General features: G+C 37.9%; 1 protein-coding gene across 9 annotated transcripts in view; it reads right to left on the bottom strand.

The window, feature by feature from the left end:
• Positions 1 to 17135, bottom strand: part of Hivep1 (HIVEP zinc finger 1) — a 126226-nt gene that overhangs the window by 49558 nt on the left and 59533 nt on the right. For all 9 annotated transcript variants that reach the window (XR_015439312.1, XM_087181779.1, XM_087181781.1 and 6 more), the window contains exon 3: positions 15721 to 15774. Coding sequence is in view for 8 of the 9 variants with exons in the window: in XM_087181779.1 (XP_087037905.1) it covers positions 15721 to 15774 (54 nt within the window). In the remaining variant the exon portion in view is untranslated. The remainder of the gene's footprint in view (positions 1 to 15720; positions 15775 to 17135) is intronic.

The raw sequence follows: 17135 nt of genomic DNA, 5'->3' as shown, positions 1-17135 counted from the left end.
GGCAGATTCAAAAGGTAATATACAAAGAACTCAAAAAATTCAATAAAATTTAGAACTCACTGGATGTATTTAACTTTAAATTAAAATTGAAAAACACAGTGAACTGAAGAATAAGTCAGAAGCAGCAACACAGAAGAAAGCAATAAGAGATAAGGATGCAAATTCCAGAAACACTGTTATGAAACAGAGAAAAACACAAAGGCATTCTGGAATCTGAGAGACAGAGATCAACAATGAAAAATATTTGAGGAGCAAAGAGCTAAAAACTTTTGAAAACTAATGAACACGCGAACTCACAGATTCAAGAACACTTTGAGACACAAGGAAAGTAAATAACAAGAAATCACACCTATACACTTCATTCTGAAACTGCAAAGGGCAAAGACAAGGCCAAAATTCTTAAAAATAGTAGCAAAACACAATAATCTTTAAAAATCAGATTGCCTTTAAAGGAGCAGTAAACTGACACGACACAACAACTGCACAGGCTAAAACACTGCCAAAATAGAATTCAATGCTTCCTACTCAGTAAGAATATTTTTCAAAAATCAAAAAGATACAGACTTTTTCTAACAAATGACACTTGGAAAAATTTGTCACAGTAGACCTGCACTAGAGGAAAATTGAAGACTATTTTTCAAGCAAAGAAAAGTATCCCACATCGGAAGCTAGAAGTATGAGACAAAATGAATAGCACAAAAGTGATTAATACGTGGACAAAGCAAAATGCGTACCAACTGTACTCAAACTACAGTTTGCATCTAAACTGTTCTCCAAAGGCCCAAGTGTTAAAAGGTGTGAGCCCCAGTCTGTGCTGCTGATCAGGGGTGTAAACTCTTAGGAAATGGATCCTACTGTGAGATTTCCAGCCACTGGGAGGCGTCCTCCTCAAGGGTACTGTGATAGGATGCCAATCTCTGCCACTCTCCCCTCTACTTTCTAGTTGCCACGAGGTGAACAGCTCCTCTGCCACATGCTCGCACCACGGTGTGCTGCCTCACACTAATGGAGCCAATCAACCATGGCCCAAAACTTCCAAAACTGGAGAGCCAAAACCAACCTTTCCTCCATATACGCTGACTACCTCAGGTATTTTGTCACAGGGACAGAATTCTAACACAAAACTGTATGAAAAATAATAAAGCACAAGGAACTCAAATACACGATCATAATAGCGACTAAGTCAAAAGCAAATAAAAGGACAAACCCATGGGGAGGAAAGCAATGCTATGAAGAACAGCCTTGAAACCCTGGGGCCAGCATACTATGCAACAGCAACCTCTGAGAGCATCCCCACACCTCCTCCAAGGCCATCAACCACAAGACTGGGGTAGTTCTTGTGGCATTTAGTGACTCTTAAGTTTTCCCAACTGTTAAGCGGTTAAAAGGCCTTGTTAATGATATACTGAAAACTAATCAGGACGCAGCAGCAATCCTGAAAAGAAAAGCAAGATGGAATGTAAGTGGAATTTGAGATCAAACCCCAAAGTCAGATAAGGAATCATTTGAAGGTTTAAGCAATCCAAGACACACATCATTCAATTTTTTATAATATGACAAATATGTAATGATGCACTTTAAAAATTCTTCAAAAGAAAAGTCAAGGTAATCAATAATATAAGCTCTTAGAAATGAAAGAGATTATGACATAAAATCAGAAAAAAATTATAACTACAAGGAGACAACATTTTACTTTATATTTGGACAATTTTTTAAATGTGCAGAATTTGGTTTACAAATAAAACTGATCAAAGAAAGTAGAAACTTGAATAGGCCTCTAAGGAAGGAAGAAAAGATTATGACTGACTCTGCCTTATTTAAGCAAAAGGAGACTGGACAGTTCCAAATATATTTCTCAACCTGCATGTTCAAATAACTGTCTTGCTTTACTACTATAAGAGATACTTTTGAGCAGCATTTTTTGAGAACAGTAGTCATATAAATGGGACTACTAGACATGATACATGTATATATGTATATATAAATATTATACATGTGTGATATACATCTCAAGATATATTTTTGTTTCAAAAAAAAAAGCGTTTCCAGTGGCCTTTATCTGTTGGCCTCCTCGTGGACCGAGATTCTATTACAACACTGCCTGCACAATAGTGCAGGTAACTCCACGGCAGTGAGGTGCCTTGTACAGTGACAATTCTGCTTCAGTGACAGCTACTCATCCTCACAGGGATGACAGAGGATGGGAAGAACTTTTTCAGATCCTGACAATTTCCGCTGCTGATTTCTAATTTCATTCCATGGTGACTTTGCATTATTTCAATCCCCTTAATTGTAGTGGTGAGCTATGGCCTCGCTTCCAGTCTATCCCGTGTGCAGGAGATGTGTACTCTGTAGGTGTTGGGTGGAGTGTCTGGGTTCAGTTGGTCCCAAGTGGTGTTAGGGTTCTGTTTCCTCACTGACCTCCTGCCTAGAAAGCACCACTGGGCACTGAGTCTCTACTGGCAGGGCTGAACTGTTCCTGTCTCTTCAGCTTCCTCCCTTCATTGCTGGCAGCTTCTGCATCATATATTTTGGGGTTCTGCAGTTAGGCAAATGCATGTGAATAATTTACATCTTCCTAATTGCTTGATTTTTCCATTATTAGAAAATGTCTCTCATCTCTAGTAACATTTTTTATTTAAAGTCTCTTTTGTCTGATACAACAGCTTTGTTACACTTTATTTGGATTATATTAAACATACATATACCTTTTTTCTAGCCTTTTGCTTTCAACATACTCATGTCTTTGAATCTAAAGTGAGTCTACACAGACAGCATATAGCTAGCTGGATCTTGTAATCTTGTCTGACAGTCTCTGCCTTTTGTTTGGACTGTTTAATCCATTCACATAATTATATTATCACTGACATAACTCGATTTATGCCTGCCATTTAACTTCTTCTTCTCTATAAGTCATGTCTTTTTTGTTCCTCAACTTGTCCTTTACCGTTTTTCTTTAAGTGAATATTCTCATACATTATTTAATTTTTTATCATTTTTTCACTATATATTTTAATTATTTTCATTGTAGTTGCTCTAGATTTCAGCTTATATTTAACTTGTACAAATCTCTTCACATTTAAACTAAATTCCAGTGAGACATGGAAACATGTCTACATAGCATATTTTCTTTTCTCCCTTTTTGTAATATTCGGGCTATACATAGTACATCTATATTACTTCTCAGTAACACACTGTTATAATTACACTTTACATAACCACACACTGCAAAGACACCACCAAAGGAGAGCCAGTGTATACTACAGCATTTGTTCTCTTAGCCTCTCACATACATTTCTGATAACCACTGTGCCTAACTCTGACAAGAACCCACAGCAGTAAGATCACCTTTGTTCATCAAGATGGGGTCTCTCTCTGGCTATATCGTAGCCAGGCTGACAGGAAAGAGATGGAAAAGCGACAACAACTGGTAAGATGTGTTATGAAATAAGTATGCTTATTCGTAACTTGTTCTGATATATAACAAAACAGAAAAAGATAGAAGTCTCCACACTGCAAATGAGATAAGTGACACTGATAATAAAACCAAATATTCTGATGTATTCTTGCAGGTTTAAGAAAATCACCTGGTAAGGTTTACAGAATAGGAGTCACGTTTCTCTGCCCTGAAAGACATCCAAATTTACATTTTCCTTTGCACCACTTTCATGAGAAAGACTCCAAAGACATTAGCGATTTTTCTAAGAAAGTTCTGAGATTTCTCAGCTTAGGGCTAGGCTCATTTCATGCTCCATTTCTCTCTCACTACAGTTGAGGCCACAAAAAGAACACAGTATGATAATGATTCCTCCCAGCAGTGTGTGCTGAAAACTGCTCTACAATATCATTTTAAGGAATTTTTCAAGCCACAGCCATTGACAGGTTGAAGTCAACCTTCAGAAACCTGGAATCCTCCGTTCTTGAGAATATGTCCTGTCTTGTACCAGGTTGAAAAGCTGTTACGATATTACCATGCAGCTACACTGATGCTGACAGCAGTCTTGAGTCTTCATGATTAAACAAAACCTTAAGGAAAGATCCATTTGCAGCTGTCCGCAGACTCTCTTAATGGTTATAGAAAACACCTTTCCGTGCGCTACTGTGGAATACAAAAATTATTTGTATATTTCATGCACCAGATAATTTAAGATACTGAAAGAAACAATTTACTTTAGATAGCCAATCTAAGTTCCAGCAGGAGAAATAACTATCTATTTAATTACACTTGAGAAATTAAAGCAGTAGTAGACACTGATTACAAGTCCCGCCTGTTATGTAAAGGAATCCATCCTTTCCCATGGGCCAACCCAGCCACCTTCACTGCTACAATAAATGTCTCCCAAATACCTCCTGCACACACGGAACTACAGGACACAACGGAAACATGGGGCTCTGACACTGGGCAAACCTCAGCTGCAGCGGGTATGAGAGGAGAGCTGCAGCGGGTATGAGAGGAGAGCTGCAGCAGAGATGAGGGCCTCACTGGCCAGGAGGGGAGGTTCTCGCCCATCACTGGCCATCCTGCGAAACAGCCACTAGGGGGTGATCTACAAGCCAGGTGAGGGCCAGAAATAAAACACCCTAGCCAGCCCTTGCAGCACAAGCCCCTGCTCCCTCCTCTGCTTCTGGAGGCCAGGCCACCAGGACCTGTTTTTCAGACTCCTCCGATCTCTCCCTATGGAACACAGCAGCCTCCCCTTAGCTACAGCCTCACTTTCCCCGATTTCAGTTATCTGTAGCCAAGCAGTCTGAATAAATTAAATGAAAAGTTGTAGAAATGAATACTGCATATTTTAAATGACATTTGTTACAATACACTGTTGTAAGTGCTGGCCTGAGGACTACTGCACCGGACTAAGCTCTGCGTAGTTACTACTACACTTGTTTCCACTTTAATTTCTTTAGTCCTTGTCCTTGTCTTCCCTTTCCCTGTGCATCCACAGAATCTTTTTTTTTTTCGCTTCCCAATCTTTTCTTCACTGACATCATTTCCTTTCCCAAGCTGAGTGGCTGGGGCAAAATTCTAAATTACCATACTTCAAAGTTTGATATACTTTTTATATACAGCACAGCCCACTGAATACACTCTGAATAGTGAAGAATACTGTATTTCTGGTGAAGGAGTACTGTTACTTCCATATCTGTTTTGCTTTTCAATATTTTAAAAAATGTTTTCTAGACTGCTTCCCTCACATCTATTTTCCATTCTTTCTCCCCTACAATTACGTCCCCCAGTTGCATACATCATGTCTGATGCTGCTTTCTCTAGGACACATGTGAAAAAAACCAAGTTCTATGGAGGCAAGAGAGATAGGAGCTTGCTTTATTTTTCATAGTTTTTTCTTTTTAGTCTTATTGAGGATATAGCACCAAAGCTAGAGAAAAACCTAAATAAATCAAGAGCAATGTACATTTTCCTTTTATGTCTCCCTGTAACATTTATGTAGAAAATATTGAGGCACAGAGCATGAAGTCAATTACCTAAGAACAGAAGAAAAACAAGCAAAACCTGCCACTCATCATCCCTCCCCATCCCTGGGTGAACCTGCAAGGTCCATCCCTGGGCTGCTCAGTCCCCACGAGCCCCTCCCCAGCACACCTCAGAGCCACACATCCTCATCTCAATCACTCTTGTCAAACATGAGGTGGGACACACAGACACATATTTAATAGAACCTAAGACAAATGGGTTTCAACATTTTATTTTCTCTAAAATCAGGATGCATCTGCTAATCAAATGTAAGAGCTGTGTTGAAACCTAATTGGCAGTGACTTTTTGCCTTGCTAAATGATGGTACTGTACATTTTACACTCAACATCATGTTGAGTTCAATGTTATATGCCATACAAGTACACAAAAATGCATCTTTTATGAATTATCCTATAAGATTAAAATTATGTTAGCTACTTAAGTCTCTAATTACTAACTCCATGGGTAGTAGTCATTGACACTTAGAAAATACTCCAAATTTTTGCCTTCCATGTTTCAGCAGGATGTGAAATTTTAGGGTACTGTACTCAAACACAAGGACAAAATATTTTAAAATATTTTATATTAATGTACTAACAATGCTTGTTTCTATCATTATGCAAGCCATATTTTATAAAGCTGGCATAGTCTATCTGAAAGGGAATGATCTCTAGGATTTGGCATTTTTAAATTCCAAAATACTGACAAGGTTGACATATGATACCTTTAATTTATATACATGGCACAAATAATGACATCAATATTAATTTTTCTGTAATGCAAGCTCACGTCATTCATTGTCTATTACACCAAGAGAACCCTTCACAAACCTGAATATTTAAATTTGAAACTGTAAGTAATATAGTATGAAAAGGAGCAGCACCATGACTTTCTTTTCCAAAAAACAGAAAATCAGTTGCTGTGTCCCCAAGGACAATTTGTTAGGCGCTGCTGCCAGTCTGCATCAAACCCAAGCTCTTCACTCATCAGTTCAGATTTCATGACTTGGGCAGGGGCTAGGTAAGGCTGGCGAGCTCCCCTAGGGCTCAGACATTTTTCTTCCTATTTTCCAGGGTTAAAAATAAACAAATGAAGTGAGATGGCTGGTGCAGAATAAAAATTAATGGAATAAACTAACAACTTTATAAGAAAAACATGATGAATTTTTAGGATACTTAGCATTAAGAGAGAAGTTACATAGTTATTTAAAAGAAATTTTCACTAAACATGCTCAGGCCAGGGATTTAGCTCAGTGGCGCCGCCACCTGCCTCGAAAACACAAGGTCCTGAGTTTGATCCCCGGTACCAAAAAAAAAAAAAACTCATTAAGGCACAGTTTCCTTATGACTAATTTATAAGATCAAGGACGACAACTTTCAATAATATATACTAAACTGGTTAGTATCAATATAATAATGAAATAAAACTATTGCATTCCTCTGAAAATACTCTATAGTACAGACACTTGACTGAAATATTCCGCTAATCTTTCCTCCCTGCATCAGCGTGAGCTTTTGTTCTGTAAACTGTTAATGCTTTTCTAAGTTTACAGCATCCTAAAGAAGCTTAAGTTCTGTTTTGCGGCATGTTTTCCTAAAACATTTAAAACATTTCCACATTACCTTAAATTGTATTCACACTACTCATTTTAATTTACTAAAATCTGTCCAATTTTCTATCATGCCACCTAAATTTGTCTCACATGCAGACTAACATCCCTAATTATAAAAACATGCTCTTGCATTTTCTTAACTACTATATCCAGCAGAATTCTTCAGGAGAACCTCAGTGGCATTAAAACACCAGCCCTTGTTAACATGGACACTGGCATTAAAACAGAGTAATTCTAAATTAGTTTCCATTTTTTAAAAGTAACTTAAAAATGAGAGCTATCATATTTTCATTTTTTTGGAAATTCATATTATGAGGCTTCTGAAAAGACTCCAGGTAGGGACACAGGTGAGTGACCTCTTTCTTATTTACAGGATAACTACAGTTCTGAGATCTAGTTGGCTGCCCCTTGCCAGTGGCTCTCACTCCCTGCACTTGTGGTCTAGTACTGCACAGGCAGCAAACTCCCTGGAGCTGCCCAGGAACAGAAGGTAACTCTGGCGCACAAAAGACAGCTGACTGCGCCGAGCAAGCTGAGCACCATACGGGCAGGATCAGTACAGGTTTCTTCACTATATTTGGTAATTGCTATCCATTACTTACACAGGAAGGATAGATGATATAACACAAACAATTTCCTAATGAAAACTTCCAAAGGCTGGAGTATACAATGTTTCTGACAGCAGTGCTGCTGCAAAGAAAAGTCCTGGTAATGATGGTGGACAGCACAGATGGTTTGTTTGTTTGTTTTGCTTGAGAAAGAATAATGTGGAGAAAGAAAGCAGAATGCAAGCTGACCTAAAATCTTCAACGTTTTCTACACCATTCCTGGGTCAGGGATTTAGCTCAGTGGTTCCGCCACCTGCCTCGTAAGCGCAAGGTTCTGAGTTCGATCCCTGGTACCAAAAAAACCCTCTCTCTTCTACACCACGCCAGAATCCTTTTTCCCTAAATCATCACAACATTTGCAGAGGTGACCAACAGCACAAGCTCATCCCTGAAAGGAGCAACTCAGAAGAGTAAGTGTGCCACCTCTGACCTGGTCAGGCTACTGAGCAATACCAGGACAGCACAGCCTACGACCTGGGCTTAGTGCTCCTCATGCCCTTTGTGCTGTATATCCTTGTGGTGGGAAATTACAACAAGGAGGCCGAGAAGAAACTATCATAGAAACTAATGAAACTAGTGAGTATAAAACTGTACACAATGTACATACAGCAGTACTGTGAAGAAAACTAATAGCATCAGTTATTCCAAAAGAAAAGAACAAAGGCTTTAAAAATGAATGAGTCAGTTTCCAATTTAAGAAATCTGAGTAAAAGAAAAAACCCAAGGGGTGGGGGGGATAAAAACAAAACTTAATGAAACAAAAGGATTCAAGAGTATTACTAAGAAAAACAGAAATCAGCGTGACAAAGAGTAAAACACACAAATCTGTGGTAACTGGGCCAAGGAGAGAAGGCACAGATGAGCCATGCGAAGCATGAAATGGACACAGTACCGACTCAGCAAGGTGAGGGGGCAAGAGAGTGCAAGGAGTGAATTTTTGTCAATAAATGTGAATGCTCAGAGAAGATGCATAAATTATGAGAAATACATGATTTTCTAAAACTAATGAAAAAGAAAATAAAGTTTGAGTAATTCCCTATCATTAAATATACTGAATTGGGAGCCAAAAATCTACCCTCTACCTCCTCCCAAAAGTCAAAATACCTGTTAAGAACTGCGTATGAAAGTATCCTTCCAATATTAAACACTCCCAAGAAAAGCAGATACTGTTATATTTATATCTAGATGTCCCCCAAAGAATTGTGAGCTCAGGGTGGGGCTTTTGGGAGGTGGTTGGATCATGGGTGCACGACATGGATCAGTGTTAGTCCACTGGTGAGGTTACAGTGGACAGTGACGTTAGGAGGTGAAGCCTGGCTGAGGAGGTGGCCACTGGGGCGTGGCCTGGAAGGGTCTATCTTCCTCCTCCTCCCTTGATCGCCCTCTTCTTCCTGCTTATGAGGCCATGAGCAATTGTCCTCTGCGATGCCCCTCTGCTTCTGCTGCCTTGCAGCCAGCTGACCATGGACTGAAACCTCTAAAACTATGAGCCAAAATAAACCTTTCTTCCTTTAATTGTGGGTGTCAGGTATTGTGCAAGACAGATGTATACAGTCCTTAGAATATTTACTGAACTAGTATAACTTTAAAACAAAATCAGGCTAGGAAAATTATTTAAAAATAAAATTACAGACCCTTTAATAGTACGCTTAAAAAGATTAAATATCATAATCAAATTCATTTTATCAAGTGAATTCAAGTCATTAAAATTAAAGAATAAAAGCCACAGATCGTCTCTATAAAAAGGAAAAATTTTTTACCTGATAAAAAAAGAGCTACTTACGAATAGGGGGAGGGAGCATTGGAGGTTGAACCCAGAGCCCTCACACTAAGCAATGTTCCCAGCCTTTTTTTAAAGCAGCATTCATTCTGAGACAGTTTCACCAAGCTGCAAAACTGCCAAGGTTGGGCTCAAGTTCTCCTACCACAGCCTCTCAGGCTGCCATGCTAGGATTGCAGGCATGCACCCCACACCTGGCCACTTATGACTTTTTTTTTAAATGCCAATGAAAAAAACAGAGGATAACCCATTTGGCGATTATGAAATATCCTGACACTCTCCCCCCAAAAATAGCATACATGGCTTTTGCAGATGCCTCCTATGTGCAAAATCATGAGTACTGCCCTCCTGTGCCTGGCCTACATCACGTAACATAATGATCTCCAGTTCCAGCCATGTTTTGCCCATGACAGGATGTCATGCTTGTCGGGGCCTAATGGTGCTCCTCTTATACACAGGGACCCTGCTCTCTTTATCCATTCATCAGATGACAGATGCTCAGGCTGTTTCCACTGCTTGGCTGTTGTGAGTAGTACTGTAATAAAGACGGGGTTGCAGACTGAGTATGTTCCCTTTTTTCTGTCTGCTTTATATGAACTTGCCATATATGAATGGGGTTCTCAGCTTTTTCTTTTATTTTCTGAACATTAATATTACACCATGTTATTGCTTTTAATTTCTTAATAGTGCAAAATAGAGTATGAATATATATAAATAGTGTACATCCCTCAAATTATTCATCCTCAGAACTTCTTTGACTATTTCTAGGTTTTTTTCCCCCTCATCTATTTAAATTTTAGAATCACTTAAAAAAACTTGTTTAAGTTTTGTTTGGGATTGGGCTGGGCAAACTGACCATCTTCATCATTTTCAGCCTTCCTATAAAATATAAAGAGTTTTTTAAAATCTTAATAATTTTCACCCCACAGCACTTACATTTTATTTTGTTGAGTTTATTTCTTGGGACATTATTTGTTTTGTCCCCATTTCATTTTTTTTTTTCAGTGCTGAGAATGGAACCCAGAGCCTTGTGCATGCTAAGTGCTGTACCCTGAGCTACAATCCCAGCCCCATTGGATTTTTTGACTTTTGTCTACTTGTCTTTCCTTTTTTTTTTTTTTTGGTAAAGTTATTTTCTAGCTCTTGATAGCAATTAAAATGTCACACATTTTTATAGATTGGTCATACGTCTAGTCATCTTGCTGAATTTTTAATCATTCCCATAGTTTATGTGGATATTTTCTTGTCCTGTCATTTGAAAGTAATCGAAGTTTCGATTTTTGCTTTTGAAATCATTGCTGCTTTTCCTATTTTTCTTGTTTTACTCACGTGGCTCCAGTAAAATGCCAACATAAAACAGTAGTGTTGGCATCCTTGTCTTGTTCTTGATTTTAAAGATAGTGCTTCTCATTTTTACTATTAAAAAATTTGCTATCTTTTTGGGGAGAGGGTGTCAGGATATTTCTTAATTGCCAAATGGGTTATCCTCTATTTTGTTCATTGGCATTTAAAAAAAGAGTCTTAAGTGGCCAGGTGTGGGGTGCATGCCTGTAATCCTAGCATGGCAATCTCTTCCGCTTCCGTGTTCCTTCTTACATTGCCAAGCAGAGCTGTGCAAACCTCTTCTGGTTCTGAGTGTTGCCACATTCATGAACTGCGCTTTGCTCAAATAAAAAAATGTTCTTTTAACATTAGTAGCCAAGGAAAAACAAACCATGAGCAAAATAAAGTGCTATTTTACAACCATGCAACTGGAAAAAGTTAAAAAGACTGAACATAACATGTATTATATGATATGAGTTTTATTAACAGCGAGAAAATGAAAGGTATTTTTTAAAAGTTGGAAAACAATATTGTGAGGTAAACATTTGCATTCCCTATGCACACCTGAGGAAACGTACACATAGGTACCAAGATAGAAAAGTACTCATAGATGGACTGATTATGAGAGTAAACAGACAGAAATAACCCAAATCAATTAGCAGAGGAAGGGACAAATAAATCATGCCACACAGTGAAATGTACTACAGCAATGAAAAGTAGCAACTACGTGCAACAACACGGATGAATCGAGTAACAGCATATAGTGAAAACGGGGCAGAAGACTATACACATTTCATTTTCAAAGCTCCAATCAGGCAAAACTAAAAAAAGCGCACTGTTCAGGGATACCTACTTACACAGCATAATTACTTATTTAAAAGCACTGAGATGATGGTTACGAAGCTGAGAACAATGAAAACCTCCTGCGGAGGCAGTGGGATAAAGTGGGACCTACGTGCAGTGGATGAACAGTCCTGGCAATGCTCCAGTTCTTACACTGGATGTTGGAATCCAAGGTTACCATGCCCTGCTTAAGCTTTATAACTCAATGCACTACATATATTAATGTATACATGTCACATAGTATATGATAAAAATTTAAAGCAAAGTGTTAAAATTGAACCTTATTCAAGGAGTAATACATAGAAGCTAACTAATCCTAGCTGAACTAGTTATTTCTTTCCAGTTTATTTTAGTCACATTCCATTACCATAACTGTGACAATCACCATTTTATTTAAATCCTGCTCAATAATTGTAAAACTAGTGTCAAGCACAATGCACGTTAAGAAGTAGGCAGCACACAATGACATTATAGAAAATTATGTGAATGTCACAACCTTACGTCTATCCCACAATTGATTAAAATCAAAATAAATCACATTGAAGTCATCTTTCATTTATAAGTAGAGAAAAAAGATAAAACAGTATATGAACATAATTTGCTACATTTTTTTCTATTGTTATATATGACTGACAAAGTTTCTATTCTAGCATACTATATGCTAAGCAGATTTATTCTTCCTTAGAATATTAAAAAACAGAAAAAATATCTTTTTTTAAATCTACTAAGGACCAAGTTTTTCTTCTTTGAAGGGCTGATAATGATGCTTCTGGAAATACATTAGCTATTCATCATAATAACAACAAAAAAGAAGAGAAAGAAAATTTATAGTAAGTTAAAGACTACACAATTTTCAATGGGAACCTAGAACCAGTAGCAAAATTAAACAAAACAAACCTGGTCAAACTTTCATACTGAAGAAAAACAAAATTATGTCAAAAATACAGAGAAAATGTGCTCTAGCATAGATTCATCATAATCTGAAAACAACAAATGACACCATATTTTATAATATATTCTTTGATGGAAGAAATGAATTCCCTTTAAGAAAAATAGGTAACTTAGAAAAGGTTTGAGAAATCTCAACTCTTTTGTTAAAGACTTCCCTTGTATCATTAAAGAGGGATTGATATTACTTACTTATATTTGGAAGGAAAACTGTTTTATTTTTAATTTGCCCAGAATTTCTGTGTAAAATGAGAGCCAAGTAGTGATTCTTAGCAGTGAACTGCACAGAACAATGCTCACTCGGTATTCATTCTAAGTCTTAACTAAGTGTAGCCTGTCAACTGTAGCCCACTCAGTTATTCTGAAGCTCATTATCCACTTTCTTTTTCTAGACCTTTGTTCTGTTAGGTCCCTCGTATTAGGCATTTAAGTTCACTTCTGTAAAAACTTTTTGCCACAGGAGTGAAAAAGAAAAAGAAAGACAAGCTCACATTTATTCACTAGTTGAAGCTGTTCTAAACCATTACTAGACCTGAAAGAGGCTGACCACAGTGAGGAACATTAAAAAACTCAGGCCTCTCTTAACCTGATGTGCAAAATCCCTTCAGATGGTAATGAGTGGTCAGCCAGCCTCTCAAAGGAGCAGCACAGTTGTGGCAACTTCTCTACCTTTTCTAGCCTTGTTTTCCTACAAGAGTATCTTCAAAGGTCAGATTCGATATGGACCTTCCAGAGTTCTGTGGAAGGAGGGAGGGGGTGAGGAGAAGGAAGACAATTTAGGGTTGCTGTACATGACTGCATATATATTAAGATCAACCCTGGCAATCTTGGAGGCTGCATGGGGTGCTCCAGGGGTGGAGAAGTGGGAGGGTGAACTCCGGGAAACACTTCCTTAGGTGGTGTGGAATGAACAGGGTGCCTTGGAGCTCTCTTCACAAAGTAATCTTTTCTTTTTTTTTTTTTTTGGTATGGGGATCAGACTGACCTTGCGCTTGCGAGTCAGCCGCACCACTGAGCTAAATCCCTGGCCCACAAAGTAGTCTTTTAAAGGAGTTTCTCCTTTTATACCCTTAAGCCTGCAATATGTGGGGTCTGGCCATTATTTTAATGTAAAAACTTCTTTTTTAATATTAATCCTCTCAGCAACCATGCTCCCCTTGGCCCCAACTTCGCAGGTACTATACTTCCTTTCTGGCCTATCTATACATTTTTTTCAATCATCTAACTCTGTTTTTTGCTCCTGCTTCTCACTGGAGAGCTGTCTAAAAGCAGCCAACAGTACCCATGGTACAGCCAGAACACTGGACTGTCTTAAAATTTTCTCTGTCAGATCGGTCCATTGTCCTTAATCTCTGTTTGTTGCAAAGTTTTGGGACATGTGCAAAATGAAAACAAACTTTTTGCCAGAGTATAACACACATGGACTCTACGCCAACTGGCAATGGAGTCCTTGTTTCCAATGGAAACCACCAGAGCTTGACCTTTATTGTCCTATTTTTATCAGTGTTTGATCTTCTGAACTCCCACCAGAATCACCCATCAAGCTCTGTTTACAGTGTTTCAGAGCTTCTCTAGTCCACATCTCTAAAGCACTCCAAACTCCTCCCACAAATCAGTTTCAAAGGCTTCTACACTACATAGTTAGGTGTACAATCATAGTGACAACTGTTTTCCTGGTACCATTTGTATATTAATCAGCTTTTCCATTGCTGGGGCAAAATATCTGATGAGCACAACCCAGAGGAGGACAGGTTTAATTTGGCTCATGGTTTTAGGGAATTTAGTCCATGGTTGGTTGGCTCCAAGGCAAATAGCATGGTGGAAAGGCATGGTGAGAAAAGCTGATAATCTTATAGCAGCTAGGAAGCCAAGAGAGAAGAGAAGAGGCTGGCGAGGCCTCTCAAAAGCCACGCCTGACCCCACTGACCTGCCTCTTCCAACCAGGCCTCACCTCCTAACAGCAAATAGAGCTACAGACTCACCAATCCATCAATCCACAGATGAATATGATGCCCCCATGAGGCAACCACCTATTAAAAGTCTCACCTCTACACACATGAGACTTTCAGGGGACACTGTAGATTCAAACTATAAAAGCAGGAAATTGTTTTCCCTAAATATATCTTAGTAATCAATCTAGAGATAAAAGAAATTTGAAAAAGAGAAAAGGCTTTCCATTTGAATCCTATTTAGTACATTACTTTGTTAAAATATTTCACTATAATTAGAAGACATAACAAGGAAATTAGATAATAAATCATGAAAAACAGATACTATGAGAACTTTACCTTCCCAAGATATTAAAAGAACATTATCAATTTTATTCACTTCCGGACAGTGTTACAACACGATCCCCTATCAATCTCCCCTCTTGGTACTCAGCATCTCATGTATTTTATATTACCTGGAAAGATATTATAAAAACTAATTTTTGCCTTTTAAGTTTTGATTTTGAGTACCCATTGTAAAACCAGTGAAAAAATATAAATTATGACAATGTAGCTACCTTCCCTTACTTCTTCTTCCATGATTATAAACATCTGTATATAAATCCTTTCTGTTTCTCCAATCCCAGATAAACACGTGTGTACATATACATATACACATGCAAATACCTGACCTCATTTAACAAAAAAAAATTTGCTACAATTTTATTTTTACTTAACTACTGTTAACATCCATTGAAATAATTACATTTTGTGATACACCCAAATATGAATTTGCTACAATTTATTCAACTGTTCTTCCACTGGTTGACATTGAGACTGTCTCCACTGTCTTAAGTTTTTCTCATTACAAATTATTATCACTCAAGCACACACAGGTAGATGTGAACACAGCATCATGTCTACTATACTGTACTTTTACGACAGTCTCACAAATAGAACTTTCAGAAGAGCAGCATTCATCCTTTCAGCAATTACTGGCAATACATTAATATGTGAGAAACAGTTCTAGAATATCCTTGTAGCTAAAATGTTTCATCAAGCAAATTCTATAAAACTTTTGATACCAAATAGTTTAAGGTTATTTCTAATTTTGTAATATGTTTATAATGACTGATTCAGTAAGGTTGCAATTATCTGTTTGGGCATCTCTCTAAAAACAGTCTATATTGAGGTTGGTTTTAATTTACCTGTTTTTGAAACTTCTGCCCCATTAAGTTCTTTTTGAGCTTCTTCAATTTTGTCTGAGGATAAAACACAAAGAAAATTTTACAAATCAATTGACCAGAAAGAGTACAGTAAAGCAAATATACTATTTATAAAGTGTCGGACACATAATTCTCGAATAAATTTCTGAAAAAAACTGTATGAACATAAAGCAAAGATGTTCTCCCTTAAATTTTTATTTATGTTGATCATTTGTTAGTCACAAAGATTACTCCCAATTAATTAATGATTCTATGATGCAAACAACTATTGTACTTTAAATATTAAACTACAGCTAAAAGGTATTTTGTTACTTAATGAAAGTATCTTAAAATTACACTTTCTTTATATATTAAGTGACCAATAGGGATTTTCTTAGCGATATAATGAATGTCTACTGGCTTAGAAACAGTCTCGTGAGATGATCTGGATGTGCTGTGAGTGTGTCCCCCCAGGGTTCACAAGTTGGAAGCGTGGTCCCTAAGACAACAGTGTTAAGAAGTAGTGAAAACTTTAAAAGGAAGGCATCTTGGGGAGTCCTTGGGTCATTGGGAGACACTGCCCTCAGAAGAGATCAAAGTAGCTCTCGTGGGACTTTGAATCAGTTCTTTAGAAAGGGTTGTAATAAAAGAACAACCCTGGCCACTCCTCAGCATGTCTAGCTTCCTATCTTGTCAGATATCTCTTCCTCTTGGATGTGATCCTACCACAATGGCCCCCACCACGAGGTAGCCAAGAGGGCCCTTCCCAGAGTGAGTAGCATACTTTCAGCCTCCAAAACAATAAGCTAAATGAACTTCTTTTCTTTATAAAACACCCAGCTTTAGGTTATTTCATTATAGTAAAAGAAAAAGGACCAAGAGATGGCCCAAGGCATAAGACAAATATGGAAGAGAGAAGTTTATGGAGAACAGAGGAAATGATGAGCTGAAGAGCTGTGTCATTTCTGTCCCTTGAAAACAGCACTGAGTAGCACAAAGCGCGAGGGCAGAATACTGCATCAAAGATGTAGTATATACAGCTGGCAAGAGAACTACTGTCTCTGCTCACAGCTTTGAGAGACAGGTGTAACCCAGAAGCAACAGCAGAGCCGGGAATAGGGACAGAGACAAGTGTGGCCTAGAGCAGGCTGCTCTTCACTCTGAGGCTCCAGGCACTTGTAAATATGTCCCCATGTTGAACTTTGGCAACAATTTAGTTGAATTTTATAAGGTTATACATATTTGATGATGACGACAGTAACCAATTCCAAATTTAATGTTTGTCTAAGCACTTATCATAATAGAGGTTAAAAAAAATTCCCAGGGTTCTATTTTGCACTGAATTGAATACAGTAGTAATTATATAGCATTGTATATATCCCATGAAAGCACAGTTTGGGTAAATGCTCTCAAAATAC

The sequence above is a fragment of the Heterocephalus glaber genome, unplaced genomic scaffold, assembly GCF_053883595.1.
Source record: "Heterocephalus glaber isolate CG9 unplaced genomic scaffold, H.glaber_assembly_v1.0 deba00001472, whole genome shotgun sequence".
NCBI classification, from domain to species: domain Eukaryota; kingdom Metazoa; phylum Chordata; class Mammalia; order Rodentia; family Bathyergidae; genus Heterocephalus; species Heterocephalus glaber.
This window is presented reverse-complemented; position numbering and strand designations above follow the sequence as displayed.